Source organism: Chiloscyllium plagiosum, unplaced genomic scaffold (genome assembly GCF_037043375.1).
Source record: "Chiloscyllium plagiosum isolate Xiang-an unplaced genomic scaffold, Cpla_swu_hap1 HiC_scaffold_53X, whole genome shotgun sequence".
NCBI lineage: Eukaryota > Metazoa > Chordata > Chondrichthyes > Orectolobiformes > Hemiscylliidae > Chiloscyllium > Chiloscyllium plagiosum.
The window spans coordinates 7,564,264-7,581,705 of record NW_028270191.1 but is presented as its reverse complement, the minus strand read 5'-3'; the positions used below and the strand labels follow the sequence as shown (position 1 = coordinate 7,581,705).

The 17,442-nt window shown below is 48.5% G+C and overlaps 1 protein-coding gene across 1 annotated transcript in view; it reads left to right on the top strand.

Annotated features, from left to right (window-relative positions):
• Nucleotides 1-6,010, top strand: part of LOC122546908 (activin receptor type-1-like) — a 179,836-nt gene extending 173,826 nt beyond the window's left edge. The window contains exon 11 of the mRNA XM_087985552.1: nucleotides 2,058-6,010. Within this exon, the coding sequence (XP_087841678.1) occupies nucleotides 2,058-2,201 (144 nt within the window). The 3' untranslated portion in view covers nucleotides 2,202-6,010. The remainder of the gene's footprint in view (nucleotides 1-2,057) is intronic.
• The last annotated feature ends 11,432 nt before the right edge of the window (nucleotides 6,011-17,442 follow it).

Genomic DNA, 17,442 nt, shown 5'->3' with positions numbered 1-17,442 from the left:
GATGACTCCCTCCCAACTGCAATCAGTAAGTGAGCCACTAGGTGGAGCCAGACTCCACTTGAAGTTGGGAAGTGGGACACAAGAACAACTTAACTGTCCCTCAATGGACCACCCTGAGGCAGCTCTACCAACCCTGGCAAAACTGGAATCATTGGGTATCAGGGGGCAAACTCTCCGCTGGTTGGAGTCATACCTGGCACATAGGAAGATGGTTGTGGTTGTTGGAGGTCAGTCATCTCAGCCCCAGGACATCTCTGCAGGAGTTCCTCAGGGTAGTGTCCTGGGCCCAACCATCTTCAGCTGCTTCATCAATGACCTTCCCTCCATCATAAGGTCAGAAGTGGGGGATGTTCGCTGATGATTGTACAATGTCCAATGCCGTTAGCGACTCCTCAGATACTGAAGCAGTCTGTTCAAATGCAACACGATCTGGACAATATCCAGGCTTGGGCTGATAGATGACAAGTAACATTCATATCACAAAAGACAGGCAATGATCATCTCTAATAAGAGACAATTTAATCACCGCCCCTTGACATTCAATACTGTTACTGTCACTGAATCCCCCACTAGCAACATCCTCGGGGTTACCACTGACCAGAAACTTAAATGGACTCACCATATAAACACAGTGGCTACAAAAGCAGATCAAAGTCTAAGAATCCTGCAGTGAGTAACTCACTTCCTGACTCCCCAAAGCCTGTCCCACCATCTCCAAGGCACCAGTCAGGAGTGTGATGGAATACTCCCCCCTTGCCCCTGGATGGGGGCAGCTCCAACAACACTCAAGAAGCTCGACACCATCCAGGACAAAGCAGCCGCTTGATTGGCCCCACATCCACAAACATCCACTCCCTCCCCCCACCGACGCTCAGTAACAGCAGTGTGTACCATCTACAAGATGCGCTGCAGAAATTCACCAAAGACCCTCAGACAGCACCTTCCAAACCCACGACCACTTCCATCTAGAAGGACAAGGGCAGCAGATACATGGGAACACCACCCCCTACAAGTTCCCCCCCCCGAGCCCCTCACCATCCTGACTTGGAAATATATCGTCGTTCCTTCAGTGTCACTGGGTCAGAATCCTGGAATTCACTCCCTCAGGGCATTGTGGGTCTAGCTACAGCACATGGACTGCAGCGGTTCAAGATGACAGCTCACCCCCCACCTTCTCAAGGGGCATCTAGGGGCAGGATGATAAATGTTGGGCCCAGCCAGTAACACCCACATCCCATAAGTGAATTAAAAAGTCCCCAGCATCCCCATGTACTGTACTATTGACTGTCACAGGAAGTCATTATTTGCGTTAGTGGATAATCTTACCCAGCAAATATACAATGTCTGCCAACCTCAGTCACTGTTGTCAAGATGTTTCGTTATTGAAACACTTGCACAGGATGAAGCTCCTTGGCCCCTCCTATCTGTGGTGGCCGTGAGGAAGGCCATCCAGCCAGATTCCACCTTTTAACCTGGCGGACTGAGAGTGATAGCGCTTCAAATGCAGAGCCCAAGTACTTTCCACGACAGCTTCTAATCAACTTGTTCAGAGGATTACCACTACCACTACACCGCAAGAGCCCATCCTCTCCAAGCCCCTCATAATTATGCACCTTGATTAAGTCGTCTCTCAACCTTCCCTGGTTTGAAGAAAACGAGCCCAGCCTTGCCTAGTTGCTGAAAATCTCCATTCCTGATGCATCCCTTGTCCATCACTTCAGTACTCTCTCTAGTGGGGCCACGTCCTTCCTGCATGGTGGTCACCAGAATTGTACTCTAGCTGCTCTACTTTGGAGAGTCCTAAAATTGCAAACGGCGCCATCTAAACGTAAGACTCTCCTTCACTGCGAACTGCTCTGTCGACTGTCATGGAGCGGTTGCAGCCTGTGGCCACCAGGTGGTGGTATCCTACTGGATTCTCTCTCCCAATGGTGTTAGATTGTCCTGTGGATAGTGAAGCATTGACTGGCTGCAGACAAAGCCAAGGGCGATGGATTCATTTCTGGCTCCTTTTTTCTGTCATTTGGCTCACGGTTTTGTTTGCTGGTTTTCTTTAGATTCTCTTCTCCCTGGCCAAGCTGATGAAGGAGTCGTGGTACCAGAACCCAACAGCTCGGCTGACTGCTCTCCGCATTAAGAAGACCCTGAGCTCCCTGGCCAATTCAGGCAACTTGTTGCACAAACTCAAAACAGACAGCTAGCTCTTCTTAACTCAGTCCCCAAAAAACAACAACAACAAGCAGAGGTTTGAGAGATCTTCTCAGATGGCAGCTGCCAGTTCATCCACTGCAACCCTGTCCGATCCCCCCTCTTCCTGACCTGCCATACGATTTCTGCCTGTTCTACAGGGCTGGCTTTAATTCTGTCTGGAGTCTGCCTCGCAGCGAGATTGTGCACTGGCTGGTGTGTCAGAATCAAGGCGTTTTGGGAATTGGCTGTGTGCATCTAGGGGGAATGGTATTGTCCTGGTGTCGTCCATTCCAACACATTGAGAGTGTGTGTGTGTGTTTGAGTCTGTATGTGTGTTGACTCTGTGTGTTTCAGTGCCTGCGTGTGTTTCTATGTAATTGTGTCTTTGTGTGTGTGTGTGAGTCTGTGCGTGTGTCCCCATATGTGTGTGTATCAGTGCCAATGTCTGTCCATGGCTGTATAATAATGCCTGTGGTAACTCAGTACCTGTGTGCCTAGTGTGTCCTTATCTATGACAGTGTCTGTGGTGAGTCAGTACATTGTACATCAATGCTTGAGTGTGTCCGTGTGTGTGTGTGAGACAGTTCCTCAGTGTGTATTTGTCAGTGCCTGTGTGTGTGTCTTTGTGACTATGTCTGTCTGTGTCCACCTGTGTGTGCGTCAGTGTCTGTGTGTGTATGTGCATATGTCTGTGTACCTCTGTGTCTGTTTGCAGTATCTGTGTTGCTGTACATGTGCCTCTGTCTGTAAGTCTCTCAGTATATGCCTGTGTGTGTCAGAATTGACCAGTGTATTTTTGTATGCACACTAATGCCTGTGTCCACATCCGTGTGTAAGTCTACATGTCTGTCTGTGTATGATGTGTTTGTGTGCATATCTGTTCATGTGTGCACACATGTATGTGTGCTTATATGCCTGTGTATGTGTATCTGTGTTACTCTAAGCATGCGTGTGTACCTGTGGCTGTGTGACTCTATGTGTCTCTGAAAGTGTGTGTTTCTGTGAGTGTGTGTGGGCGTCTGAATGCTTTTGTATGTGAGTGTGTCTCTGTATGAGTGTGTGGCTCTGAGTGTCTATGTCAGTCTGAATCTGTGTGTGCCTGTACCTCTGTGTGTATGTGTATGACTGTGCATCTATGTGAGTGTGTCTGTGTATCTCTATGTTTATTTGTGTGTGCGTGTATGTATGTGTGAGTTTGTGTGAATATGTCTTTTTGGGTGTGTGTATATCTGTGTGTGTCAGTGTGTCTATCTGTGTGTGTGCGTATGCGCACGCGTCTGTGTGTGTGTGTGCATGTGTGTATGTGTGTGTGTGTATCTGTGTCAGTGAGTGCGTGTGTGTGCATGTGTGTATGTGTGAGTGTGTGTGTATCTGTGTCAGTGAGTGTGTGTTTGTGTATCTGTGTCAGTGTGTGTGTGCGTGCATCTGTGTGTATGTGTGTGTGTGTCTGTGCACGCTCGCGTGCATGTATCTGTGCCTGTGAGTGTGTGTGTGTGCGTGTATGTATCCTTGTGTGTATGTGTGAGTGCGCATGTATCTGTGTCTGTGAGTGTGTGTGGATGTGTGAGTGCGTGTGTGTAACTGTGTCTATGTGTGTGTGCGCACGCATGCATCTGTGCCTGTGTGTGCGTGTGTATGTGCGTGCATGTATCTGTGCCTGTGAGTGTGTGTATGCATGTATCTGTGTCTGTGAGTATGTGTGGATGTGTATCTGCGTCTGTGAGTATGTGTGGATGTGTGAGTGCGTGTGCATGCGTGCATGTATCTATGTCTGTGAGTGTGTGTGTGAGTGCGTGTGCGTGTATCTGTGTCTGTGTGTGAGTCCGTGTGCGTGTAACTGTGTCTGTGAGTGCGTGTGCATCCGTGCATGTATCTGTGTCTATGAGTGTGTGTGTGTGTGAGAGTGCGTGTGCGTGTATCTGTGTGTGAGTGCGTGTGCATGTGTGTGTGAGTGCACGTGTATCTGTGTCTGTGAGTGCGCGTGCATGCGTGCGTGTATCTGTGTGTGAGTGCATGTGCGTGTATCTGTGTCTGTGAGTGTGTGTGAGTACGTGTGCATGCGTGTGTGTGAGTGCACGTGTATCTGTGAGTGCTTGCGTGCATGTATCTGTGTCTGTGAGTGTGTGTGAGTGCGTGTGCGTGTATCTGTGTGTATGTGAGTGTGTGTGTATCTGTGTGCGCATGTAACTGTGAGTGTGTGTGTGTGTGAGTGTGTGTGTGTACGTGAGTGTGCGTGTATCTATATGTGTTTGTGTATCTGTGTGAGTGTGTGTACGGGTGAGTGTGTGTGTATCTGTGTGAGTGTGCGTGTATCTATGTCTGTGTGTTTGTGTATCTGAGTGTGTGTGTATGTGTGAGTGTGCGTGTATCTGTCTGTGTTTGTGTATCTGTGAGTGTGTGTGCATCTGTGTGAGTGTGTGTGTATCTATGTCTGTGTGTTTGTGTATCTGTGTGTATGTGTATCTATGTGTGTGTGTGTACGTGTGAGTGTGCGTGTATCTATGTCTGCGTGTTTGTGTATCTGTGAGTGTGCGTGTATCTATGTGTGTGTGCGTGTATCTGTGTGAGTGTGTGTGTGAGTGTACTTGTATCTATGTGTGTGTGTACATGTATCTATGTCTGCGTGTTTGTGTATCAGTGTGAATGTGTGAGTGTGCGTGTATCTGTGTGTGTCTGTGTGTGTGTGCGTGTACCTATATCTGCGTGTTTGTGTATCTGCGTGAGTGTGTATGTGTACGTGTGAGTGTACGTGTATCTATGTCTGTGTGTATGTATCTGCGTGAGTGTGTGTGTGTACGTGTGAGTGTACGTGTATCTATATCTGTGTGTGTATCTATGTCTGCGTGTTTGTGTATCTGTGTGAGTGTGTGTGTGTACGTGTATCTATGTCTGTGTGTGTGTATCTGTGTGAGTGTGTGTATATCTATGTCTGCGTGTTTGTGTATCTGTGTGAGTGTGTGTGTACGTGTGAGTGTGCGTGTATGTGTGTTTGTGTATCTGTGTGGGCGTGTGTGTACGTGTATCTATGTCTGTGTGTGTATCTGTGTGTGTACGTGTGAGTGCGTGTATCTATGTCTGTGTGTGTGTATCTGTGTGAGTGTGGGAGTGTGTGTGTGTACGTGTATCTATGTCTGTGTGTGTATCTGTGTGTGTATCTGTGTGTATCTGTGTGTGTGTCCGTGTATCTATGTGTGTGTGTGTGTGTGTATCTGTGTGTGTGTCCGTGTATCTATGTCTGTGTGTGTGTCTGTGTGTGTGTATCTGTGTGTATCTGTATGTGTGTATCTATGTCTGTGTGTGTGTATCTGTGTGTGAGTGTGCGTGTATCTATGTCTGTGTGTGTGTGTATCTGTGTGTGTGTGTATCTGTGTGTGTGTGTGTCTGTGTGTGTGTCCGTGTATCTATGTCTGTGTGTGTGTATCTGTGTGTCTGTGTGTGTGTGTCTGTGTGTGAGTGTGCGTGTATCTATGTCTGTCTGTGTGTGTATCTGTGTGTGTGTGTGTCAGAATTGGCTTCAGCAGTGATGCCCTTCCCAGTCTTTGGGTCTGGACCAATATCAGCTTCAGCAGCACAGGTATGGGGAGCAGAAAATAAAAGGCTATTGTGGGATTTGGCGAGGAAAATGAATTCATCCTAGACACCTTGTGCATTCTTAGTGCTCTGTGATGCTGCCAGTGAGAGATTAAGTAAAATAAAAACACATCTATTTTGTTTGCATTAATGTTATTCCAATTAATCCCATAATCATCATATTTGAAGTACACTTTATTAATTGCACTTTCACAGGAACAATAAAGCAAATGAAATCCAAAACAAGAAATATGTGTCAGTAGCTTTATTTTTGCTTCTGTTTTGTTATTTAAATTTAATTTAATGTAAATTCTCTTTCTTGATCTCACCTGCACCCTCACATATACATCCACTCTGTCATTCTGATGTCAGAGTGTGGCATAACCCAGTCCAGTAATTCTTAAACTGCACTGAAGGAGAAGTCTAGACTTGCTGAGTGCTGTACTCCAGTAAGTGCATTGAAAGACAAAACTCTGTAATGCCTTTCCTACCTTAATTTTTCCCTCTGACAAACTTTGTTTTTTTTTTAAAAGAAACTTGATCAGAGATCCGTCTTGGCTTTGCAATGTCCTATGTTCTCAGTCATAGAATCTCTACAGTATAGAAACAGGCTAAACAAGTCCATACTGACCCTCTGAAGAGTATCCCATCCAAACCCATTCCCCTACACCTACTTCTCTACATTTCCCCTGACTAATGCACCTAACCTACACATCCCTGAACACTATGGGAAATTCAGCATGGCCAATTCACCTAACTTGCACATCTTTGGACTGTGGGAGGAAACCGGAGAACACCCACGGGGAGAATTTGCAAACTCCACACAGAGTCGCCCGAGGCTGGAATCGAACCTGGGATCCTGGTGCTGTGAGGCAGCAGTGCTACCCGCTGAGGCACCATGCCACTCATACAGGTGTACAGGAGGGAAATGGACCCTTTGGTCCAAACCTCATGGTGAATTTCTGCAGCGCATCTTGTAGATGGTACACACTGCTGCTACTGAGCGTCGGTGGGGGGAGGGAGTGAATGTTGTGGATGTGGGGCCAACCAAGCGGCTGCTTTGTCCTGGATGGTGTTGAGCTTCTTGAGTGTTGTTGGAGCTGCCCCCATCCAGGGGCAAGTGGGGAGTATTCCATCACCCTCCTGACTTGTGTCTTGTAGATGGTGGGGCAGGCTTTGGGGAGTCAGGAGGGGAGTTACTCGCTGCAGGATTCCTTACCTCTGACCTGCTCTTGTAGCCACTGTTTTTATGTGGTGAGTCTAGTTGAGTTTCTGGTCAATGGTAACCCCCAGGATGTTGTTAGAGATTCAGTGACGGGAACACCATTGAATATCAACGGGCAATGGTTTGATTCTCTCTTGTTGGAGATGGTCATTGCCTGGCACTTGTATGTCACAGAAATGATTAGCTTTTTAATCAACCCAAGTCTAAACGCTGTGCAGGTCTTACTGCATTTGGAACTGCTTCAGTATCTGAGGAGTCGCGAATGGTGCTGAACACTGTGCAATCATCAGCGAACATCCCCCACTTCTGACCTTATGATGGAGGGAAGGTCATTGATGAAGCAGCTGAAGATGGTTGGGCCCAGGACACTACCCTGAGGAGCTCCTGCAGAGATGTCCTGGAGCTGAGATAACTGACCTCCACCAACCACAACCATCTTCCTATGTGCCAGGTATGACTCCAACCAGCGGAGAGTTTGCCCCCTGATACCCATTGATTCCAGGTTTGCCAGGGCTCCTTGATGCCACACTCGGTCGAACGCACCCTTGATGTCAAGGGCTGTCCCTCTCCCCTCCCCTCTGGAGTTCAGCTCTTTTGTCCATGTTTGAACCAAGGTTGTAAAGGAGCTGAGTGACCCTGGTGGGACCCAAACTGGGTGTCACTGAGCAGGGTATTGCTGAGCAGGTGCTGCTTGATAGCCCTGTTGGTGACACCTTCCATCACTTTCCTGATGATCGAGAGGAGACTGATGGGGCGGTAATTGGCTGGGTTGGATTTGTCCTGCTTTCTGTGTACAGGACATACCTGGGCAACTTTCCACATTGTCGGGTAGATGTCAGTGTTGTAACTGTACTGGAACAGCTTGGCTCAGGGGAGCAGCAGGTTCTGGAGCACAGGTCTTCAGTCCTATTGCTGGAATGTTGTCTGGACCCATAGCGTTTGCAGTATCCAGTGTCTCCAACCGTTTCTTGATATCACGTGGAGTGAATCGGATTGGCTGAAGACTGGGATCTGTGATGCTGGGGATCACTGGAGGAGGCCGAGGTGGATCATCCACTCAGCGTTTTTATTCTCACATGTTATACGAGTGTCATTGGTAAGACTAGAATTTGTTGCTCATCCCTAATTGCCCCTTGAATGGAATGGCTTGCTCGGCCATTTCAGAGGACAGTTAAGCGTTATTGCTGTGGGTCTGGTGTTACATGTAGGCACCACCAAGCAAGGACAGCAGATTTCCTTCCCTAAAGGGCGTGAGTGAACCAGGTGGGTTTTTATAACAATTCACAATAGCCGGTTATGGTCACCATTAAACTAGCTTTTAATTCCAGCTTTTCATTGCATTTGGTTTTGACTGTGTGCCATGGTGGGATTTGGATGCATTAGCCCCAGCCTCTGGATTCCTTTCCTGCTGATATTACCACGTTCCCAATGACTCTGTTGTTTACACATTGTTGGAGTGCTTCAGCCTTGTCTTTTGCACTAATTGCAACACTGAGGAAGGAGCCTCTTCCACCTTGTCACTGAAAACCGAGTCCACCTGCTAAATCCTTGCTGGGTATCGGGTTTTGGAGCAGAGGATGAGGTTAAAGTGCCAGGGACACAAAGAAAACTTCAATCATAGAATCACTGCAGTGTGGAAGCAGGCCATTCGGCCCATCGAGTCTACACTGACCCTTCAAAGAGCATTCCACCCAGACCTATCTCATCCCTGTAACCCTGTATTTTTCTCCTAGACTAATCCACCCTAACCTGCACATCCCTGGGCACTATGGGACAATTTAGCATGGCCAATCCACCCTAACCTGCACATCTCTGGACACTATGGGACAATTTAGCATGGCCAATCCACCCTAACCTGCACATCCCTGGGCACTATGGGACAATTTAGCATGGCCAATCCACCCTAACCTGCACATCCCTGGACACTATGGGACAATTTAGCATGGCCAATCCACCCTAACCTGCACATCCCTGGACACTATGGGACAATTTAGCATGGCCAATCCACCCTGCACATCCCTGGACACTATTGGACAATTTAGCATGGCCAATCCACCCTAACCTGCACATCCCTGGACACTATGGGACAACTTAGCATGGCCAATCCACCCTAACCTGCACATCCCTGGGCACTATGGGACAATTTAGCACGGCCAATCCACCCTAACCTGCACATCCCTGGGCACTATGGGCAATTTAGCATGGCGAATCCACACTAACCTGCACATCCCTGGACATTATGGGACAATTTAGCATGGCCAATCCACCCTGCACATCCCTGGACACTATTGGACAATTTAGCATGGCCAATCCACCCTAACCTGCACATCCCTGGACACTATGGGACAACTTAGCATGGCCAATCCACCCTAACCTGCACATCCCTGGACACTATGGCCAATTTAGCATGGCCAATCCACCCTAACCTGCACATCCCTGGGCACTATGGGACAATTTAGCATGGCCAATCCACCCTAACCTGCACATCCCTGGACACTATGGAACAGTTTAGCACGGCCAATCCACCCTAACCTGCACAGCCCTGGACACTATGGGACAATTTCCCATGGCCAATCCACCCTAACCTGCACATCGCTGGACACTATGGGACAATTTAGCATGGCCAATCCACCCTAACCTGCACATCCCTGGGCACTATGGGACAATTTAGCATGGCCAATCCCACCCTAACCTGCACATCCCTGGGCACTATGGGACAATTTAGCACAGCCAATCCACCCTAACCTGCACATCCCTGGACACTATGGGACAATTTAGCATGGCCAATCCACCCTAACCTACACATCCTTGGGCACTACGGGACAATTTAGCACGGCCAATCCACCCTAACCTGCACATCCCTGGACACTATGGGACAATTTAGCACGGCCAATCCACCCTAACCTGCACATCTTTGGATTTTGGGAGGAAACTGGAGCACCCGGAGCAAACCCACGCAGACATGGGGAGAATGTGCAAACTCCACACAGACAGTTGCCCGAGGCTGGAATCGAACCCTTGTGCCTGGTGCTGTGAGGCAGCAGTGCTAGCCACTGAGCCACCTTAAATCGACGGGAGGTTACGCCCCGAAGGTGATGGAGAGAATGTTCAGACAGTTGAGAGTGTTTAACGGGCTCAGTCAGGGAATTGGTAGGGCCACTGTTGTGCCCTTCCAAAACTCCCTGGATTCAGGAATTGTCTGGGCCTGGGTAAGGCCTGGGCCCCTGAGAGTGTGGTGGAGGCAGGTTCCATTGGAAAAGTTGTCTCATTGCGCAGGATGCATGGGGGAGCTGTGAAGGGCACGAGGGGCTGAATGGTCTTGTTTGGTTCTGTAACAATTCTGAGGTACATTAAAACGTGACAGGCCTCAAGTCATAGCTGTACCAGGTTTAGCTCATTCAGTCCTGAGCTGAAACGCATATATTATGAGGAGGCTGTCGAGACTGTCACAGGGGCAGCCACATAGACCTCATAGAATATGAGTTCCCGGATTGGGGCTGTTAATCTGGGCCGATCAAGGAGCCCTGGCTGACAGATACAAACAGGAGGGTCAGAGTTTCTGTTCGTTCCGAGAGCTGGCTCTGAGGGAACGGTAACATGCACGTGGAAATAAAGGGTAACTTGGTGATAGGATCTGTGGATCAGCTTGACATTGAATGGGTTAGACTGCCATCCTTTAGACTATGCAAGACCATGAGGTGAACACTGAAACACAGAGGGTCTGAGAGGACTTGCGAGGGTGGATAGCCAGAGAGTGTTTCCTTTTGTGGGAGAGATAGCAGCTTTTTTAAGGCCGAGATCCACCCTGTCTTTTCTCAGAGGATGGGTGAAAAGTGGAATCCCAGCTCCCCGGAGGCTAGATTTTTAAATTCATTCTGGACATGTCGCTAGGGTCCATTACGAAGCAACGAGTGCGTAACTGATTTAAACTGACTGGGGAACCTCAGCACGGAGATCGCGAGGGTGAATCAGGTCAAACCTAACTGAATTGAATTTTCTGAGGGGTGTTGGGGGTCGGGGTGGCGGGGGTGGAGACGGGGGAGGTAGTCAGTGAAACGATAAACAAGGGACTGCCTTAGAGTCATCCAGCACGAAAACAGACCCTTCGGCTCAACTCGTCGATGCTGATCATGTTTCCGAAACCGAATTAGTCCATTTGCCGGCACCCGGCCCATATCCCTCTAACCCCTTCCTATTCATAAACCCATCTGGGTGCCTTTTAAATGCTGTAATTGTACCAGCTCCCACCACTTCCTCTGGCAGCTCATTCCATACATGTACCACCCTCTGTGTGAAAAGGTTGCCCCTTAGGTCCCTTTTATATCTTTTCCCTCTCACCCTAAACCTATGTCCTCTAGTTCTGGACTCCCCCACCCCAGGGAAAAGACTTTGTCTATTTATCCTATCCATGCCCCTCATGATTTTATAAACCTCTATAAGGTGACCCCTCAGCCTCTGACGCTCAGGGAAAACAGCCCCAGCCTGTTCAGCCTCTCCCTGTAGCTCAAATCCTCCAATCCTGGCAACATCCTTGTAAATCTTTTCTGAACACTTCCAAGTTTCACAACATCTTTCCGATAGGAAGGAGACCAGAATTGCACGCAATATTCCAACAGTGGCCTAACCAATGTCCTGTACAGCCGCAACATGACCTCCCAACACCTGTACTCAATACTCTGACCAATAAAGGAAAGCATACCAAACGCCGCCTTCACTATCCTATCTACCTGCGACTCCACTTTCAAGGAGCTATAAACCTGCACTCCAAGGTCTCTTTGTTCAGCAACACTCCCTCGGACCTTACCATTAAGTGTATAAGTCCTGCTAAGATTTGCTTTCCCAAAATGCAGCACCTCGCATTTATCTAAATTAAACTCCATCTGGATAGTAGTAACAGGATAGGTCAGAGTCAGCATGGATTTATGAAGGGGAAATCATGCTTGACTAATCTTTTGGAATTTTTTGAAGATGTAACTCTGAAGATGGACGAGGGAGATCCAGTAGATGTAGTGTACCTGGACTTTCAGAAAGCTTTTGATAAAGTCCCACATAGGAGGTTAGTGAGCAAAATTAGGGCACATGGTATTGGGGGCAAAGTACTAACTTGGATTGAAAGTTGGTTGGCTGATAGGAAACAAAGAGTAGTGATAAACGGCTCCATTTCGGAATGGCAGACAGTGACCAGTGGGGTACCGCAGGGATCCGTGCTGGGACCGCAGCTTTTTACAATATATGTTAATGATATAGAAGATGGTATTAGTAATAACATTAGCAAATTTGCTGATGATACTAAGCTGGGTGGCAGGGTAAAATGTGATGAGGATGTTAGGAGATTACAGGGTGACCTGGACAGGTTAGGTGAGTGGTCAGATGCATGGCAGATGCAGTTTAATGTGGATAAATGTATGGTTATCCACTTTGGTGGCAAGAACAGGAAGGCAGATTACTACCTAAATGGAATCAATTTAGGTAAAGGGGCAGTACAAAGTGATCTGGGTGTTCTTGTACACCAGTCGATGAAGGTAAGCATGCAGGTACAGCAGGTAGTGAAGAAAGCTAATAGCATGCTGGCCTTCATAACAAGAGGGATTGAGTATAGAAGCAAAGAGGTTCTTCTGCACCTGTACAGGGCCCTGGCGAGACCACACCTGGAGTATTGTGTGCAGTTCTGGTCTCCAAATTTGAGGAAAGACATTCTGGCTATTGAGGGAGTGCAGTGTAGGTTCACGAGGTCAATTCCTGGAATGGCGGGATTACCTTACACTGAAAGACTGGAGCGACTGGGCTTGTATACCCTTGAGTTTAGAAGACTGAGAGGGGATCTGATTGAGACATATAAGATTATTAAAGGATTAGACACTCTGGAGGCAGGAAACATGTTTCCGCTGATGGGTGAGTGCCGAACCAGAGGACACAGCTTAAAAATACGGGGTAGACCATTTAGGACAGAGATGAGGAGAAACATCTTCACCCAGAGAGTGGTGGCTGTGTGGAATGCTCTGCCCCAGAGGGCAGTGGAGGCCCAGTCTCTGGATTCATTTAAGAAAGAGTTGGATAGAGCTCTCAAGGATAGTGGAATCAAGGGTTATGGAGATAAGGCAGGAACAGGATACTGATTGAGGATGAGCAGCCATGATCATATTGAATGGTGGTGCAGGCTCGAAGGGCAGAATGGCCTACTCCTGCACCTATTGTCTATTGTCTATTGTCTATTGCCACTTCTCAGCCCATTGGCCCATCTGGTCCAGATCTGAGGTAACCCTCTTCGCTGTGCACAACACCTCCAATTTTGGTGTCATCTGCTAACTTACTAACTGTACCTCTCATGCTCGCATCCAAATCATTTATATAAATGACAAAAAGTAGTGGGCCCAACACCGATCCTTGTGGCAAAAACAGAGAGATCAGTGGTAGTTTTCTTGTGCAGAGGATGATGGGGATGCTGGGATTGATGTTGGCAGGTCTGAAGGAGAAGGATATAAGATGGGAAGAGACAGTCAGTAACACCATGAGGACTGGGTAGAGAAGATAGCTGCTCAGGGGTTTGGTGGGAATAGGGACGGAAGTGGGTCTTGTGGACACGATGACCTTGGAGAGGGGATGAAGGGGGGGGGCAGGGTGTTGGAGTGAAAACACAAACCAGTGTAAGTCCAGCCCTACGAGAGAGAGAGAGAGAGAGAGAGAAAAAAAAGAGAGAGTGAGAGAGAGAGAGAAAAAAGAGAGAGAGAGAGAGAGAAAAAAGAGAGAGAGAGAGAGAGAGAGAGAGGATGACATTGAGTGAAAACTTGGAGAAGTGGATGGATATCCTTCTGATATTCGCTGTCCACCCAGATGAAACCTGGACTGGCATACATCATCAGAATCAATCACTCCCATAATGCGAGGTGAGATGACAGAGTTACAACCACAAAGGCTGACTGCCTCACTGTAAAGTCCATCTATCGCTGTGACTCTGTCATGTGTGAAATGCATATTTACTGAGCGGTTAAATGGTGCAATGAGTGTACAAAACGGTGGATCAGGCAAGACTTAGCGACTTGAAAGGATGAAGTCAACCAGCAGTTGAAGAGTAAAGGTACACATCCCATGCTCACTCACAAACAATCTTTTTCCAGGAAACATGAGCCTGTGCTCAAATCCCAGCAGATTAAAAGGCCTTTCGCTTTTCAAACAGCACACAGGAACTGTCCTTAGCCTTCCTAGAATCCCTATAGTGTGGAAACAGGCCATTTGGCCCATTGTGTCCACAATGACCCTCCACAAAGCATCCCATCCACTCCTCTACACCATCCCTGTAACCCTGCACTCCCCACAGCCATTCCACCCTAACCTGTACATCTCTGGGCACTATGGGACAATTTAGCATGGCCAATCCACCCTAACCTGCACATCCCTGGGCACTATGGGACAATTTAGCATGGCCAATCCACCCTAACCTGCACCTCCCTGGGCACTACGGGACAATTTAGCACGGCCAATCCACCCTAACCTACACATCCCTGGGCACTATGGGACAATTTAGCACGGCCAATCCACCCTAACCTGCACCTCCCTGGGCACTATGGGACAATTTAGCATGGCCAATCCACCCTAACCTGCACATCCCTGGGCACTATGGGACAATTTAGCATGGCCAATCCACCCTAACCTGCACATCCCTGGGCACTATGGGACAATTTAGCACGGCCAATCCACCCTAACCTGCACAGCTTGTGGGAGGAAACCGGAGCACCTGGAGGAAACCCTCACAGACACAGGGGGGGGGGTAATGGTTAAACTCCCTAATAGATGTTGAATGATTGGGTGCAGTTCCATTCACTGCCTGATGGTTTTGAACCATCCCAGGGGCCCTAGAATAATTGCATTCACTCCTTTCTATACACGAGATCAAAAATACCAAACAGAGTCGAAAAACCCCACAGCAACACCTTTTCTAAAAGGTCTTGCATGGGGAAGTGCCTGTTGCTGTCTGGGCCTGTGTTTATCGCCCATCCCACATTGCCCAGAGGGAATGGTTTTCGGGTGAACCGTGTGTCCGTTCGGGACTGTATTGCCGAACCCAACCTCGCGTCACCCTCACTGCGTACCCATACAGGGCCTTCCCCATCGATCCTGCACCAGACTGTATCCCTCTCACTTAGAGGAGGCACATGGCCAGATTTGGTGTTCCTGATGCTGTTTCACCCTCCCTCTCCACTTCTGGGAATATCAAAGTCTTCTCCCCATCAGCAACTTTGCTGGAGCTGTCCCTGTCGTTGCGTGAAGGGTCGTCCTATAGTTAAACAGGGACTGAAACAGTTGGCTATGGAATGACGCTGTAGGCTGCTTCTTTAAGCCTGCCTTCAACTTTTGATCCACCCTTTCTGCTAGATCATTGGGCGATGGGTGGTATGGAGCTGTCCTTATGTACCGTATGCTTTTGGACTTTAGGAAATATTCAGATTCGCTGCTGGTAAATGACAACCCATTGATCGTGACCAATACTTCCAGGAGACTGCATATCGTGAACAATGGTCGCAGTGTCATCCTGGAGTTTGCCGAATGAACTTTCTGCACGTCCAACCACTTTGAATGGGTGCCCACAATGATCAGGAACATTGAGCCCATGAAAAGGACCAGCATAGTCAACATATAACTGAGTCCAGGGATTTTCCCAGCCATTCCCACAAAAGTGGGGGCACCGTTGGTGATGATTATTGTCCTTGTTGGCGCTCTGGGCACGGCCCCACCAGTGCAGCTATGTCGGCATCCAATCCTGGCCACCAGATATAGCTTCTTGCCAGCATCTTCACTTTGGAAGCCCTTGGCGAGGTTTGGCCAGTATCTGGCAGTACCGTTTACTCAGGACAATCGCCTGTGTTCCCCACAGGAAAATGCTGTCCTCTACGGTTTGTCTGGACTCGCTGGGTCCAGAAAGGTTCCAATTCTGGTTGCGATGGCCAATCTGTTTCCCCCATTACCCCCAGCTGTTTTAGTTTCGCCAGCACAGGATCCTTTTGTGTCCACAGTCGGATATTGTCAGTGGTGACCAGAAAGGTGTCCAGGTGTTTATAACCAAAACAGACTCTTCCATGGAAGGCACCACAGATGGACCATCTGCCAATGGGAGGTGGCTCAAGGCTTCCGCATGAACCACTTGGTTTCCTGGACGGTGTTCTAGCTTGTACTTGTTCGTGTGTGGCAGCGTCTTGTCTTCCTTCGGTCGCCCTAGCAGGAGTCTGTGATTGGTCACTACGACAAATTCGTTGGTGGAACGTCCTCACACCAAAGATGGTCACCAAACCTTCCTTCTCTATCTGGGCATGTTTGCATTCGGCGTTAGCCAAAGTCCAGGAAGTATATGCTATCGGGCATTCCTCTCCATTGGGCCAACAGTGATCTAACACTATCCCGATATCGTACAGGGAGGCATCACATGTCTGACTGTGGATCGTAGTGGGCCAATGCCTTCGACAATGACAGCTGCCTTTTCACTTCCCTAAAGGCCACTTTTTGGCTACCATTTCCAAGGCTGACCCTTTCTCAATAGCAGGTGTGATGGTGCCAAGGCGGAGGCCAGGTTAGGTATGAATTTTCTGTAACAATTCACTAACCCAAGGAAAGGCCTGAGCTCCAGTACAGACGTGGGAGCTGGGGCTACTTTGATCACCCTCTCCTTCTCTTCCAATGGGTGTAACCTGGTCTTGTTGATTCTGTAACCCACGTAGGTCAGTTGGGTCACCTGGAACACACGTTTTTCCCTTCTAAGGCACCTGGGAGAAACACTTAAGGACGATGTCCCAAGTTCTCTTTATTGGTCTTCCCTGTTATTAGTACGTCATCCAGATAAACGGCAACCTAGGGTAGCCCTTGTAAAATGTTCCCCATGGTCTGATGATACCCCAAATGGCCATCTTGGGTATGTCGGTGCAAACCCTTATGGCTATTAATTGCAGCATATTTCTGGGGCTCCTCCTCCAGTCGCAATTGCAGGCAGGCGTGGCTCATGTCCAGCTGTGGAGCAGTCCTCTGTGTGAGGGCTGGGGTATTATCCAGCTATGAGAAGGGCTTTACCGTTGGTTTAAACGGCAAACTGAGCCATCAGGCTTCACGATCAGGGTGACTGGTGCTGCCCACTCTGCCAACTGGTTTGATGATTCCTCCGCGCTCCAGCCACTCCTTTTGCCCGCAAGGCAATTGGCACCGGGCGGGCCTGGCGAAATCTCGGGTTCACTTCCTGGTCAATGTGAAAACTGACGTTGGCCCCTTTGCTAGCCCCAAGCCCTTCCTGAAATACTCCTGGGTCTTGCACCAGGACTTCACTCAGGCAGCCATTTTCCAATTGAAAAATGTTGAGGTGAAGCGTTCCCAACCAATTCCACCCCAATAGGCTGGGCCCAAGCCTTTTACTACCATCACAGGAGACTGGAACCAAAGTCCTACTCTTAATCTGCAACAGTTCCTCAGTGTATGTCCTC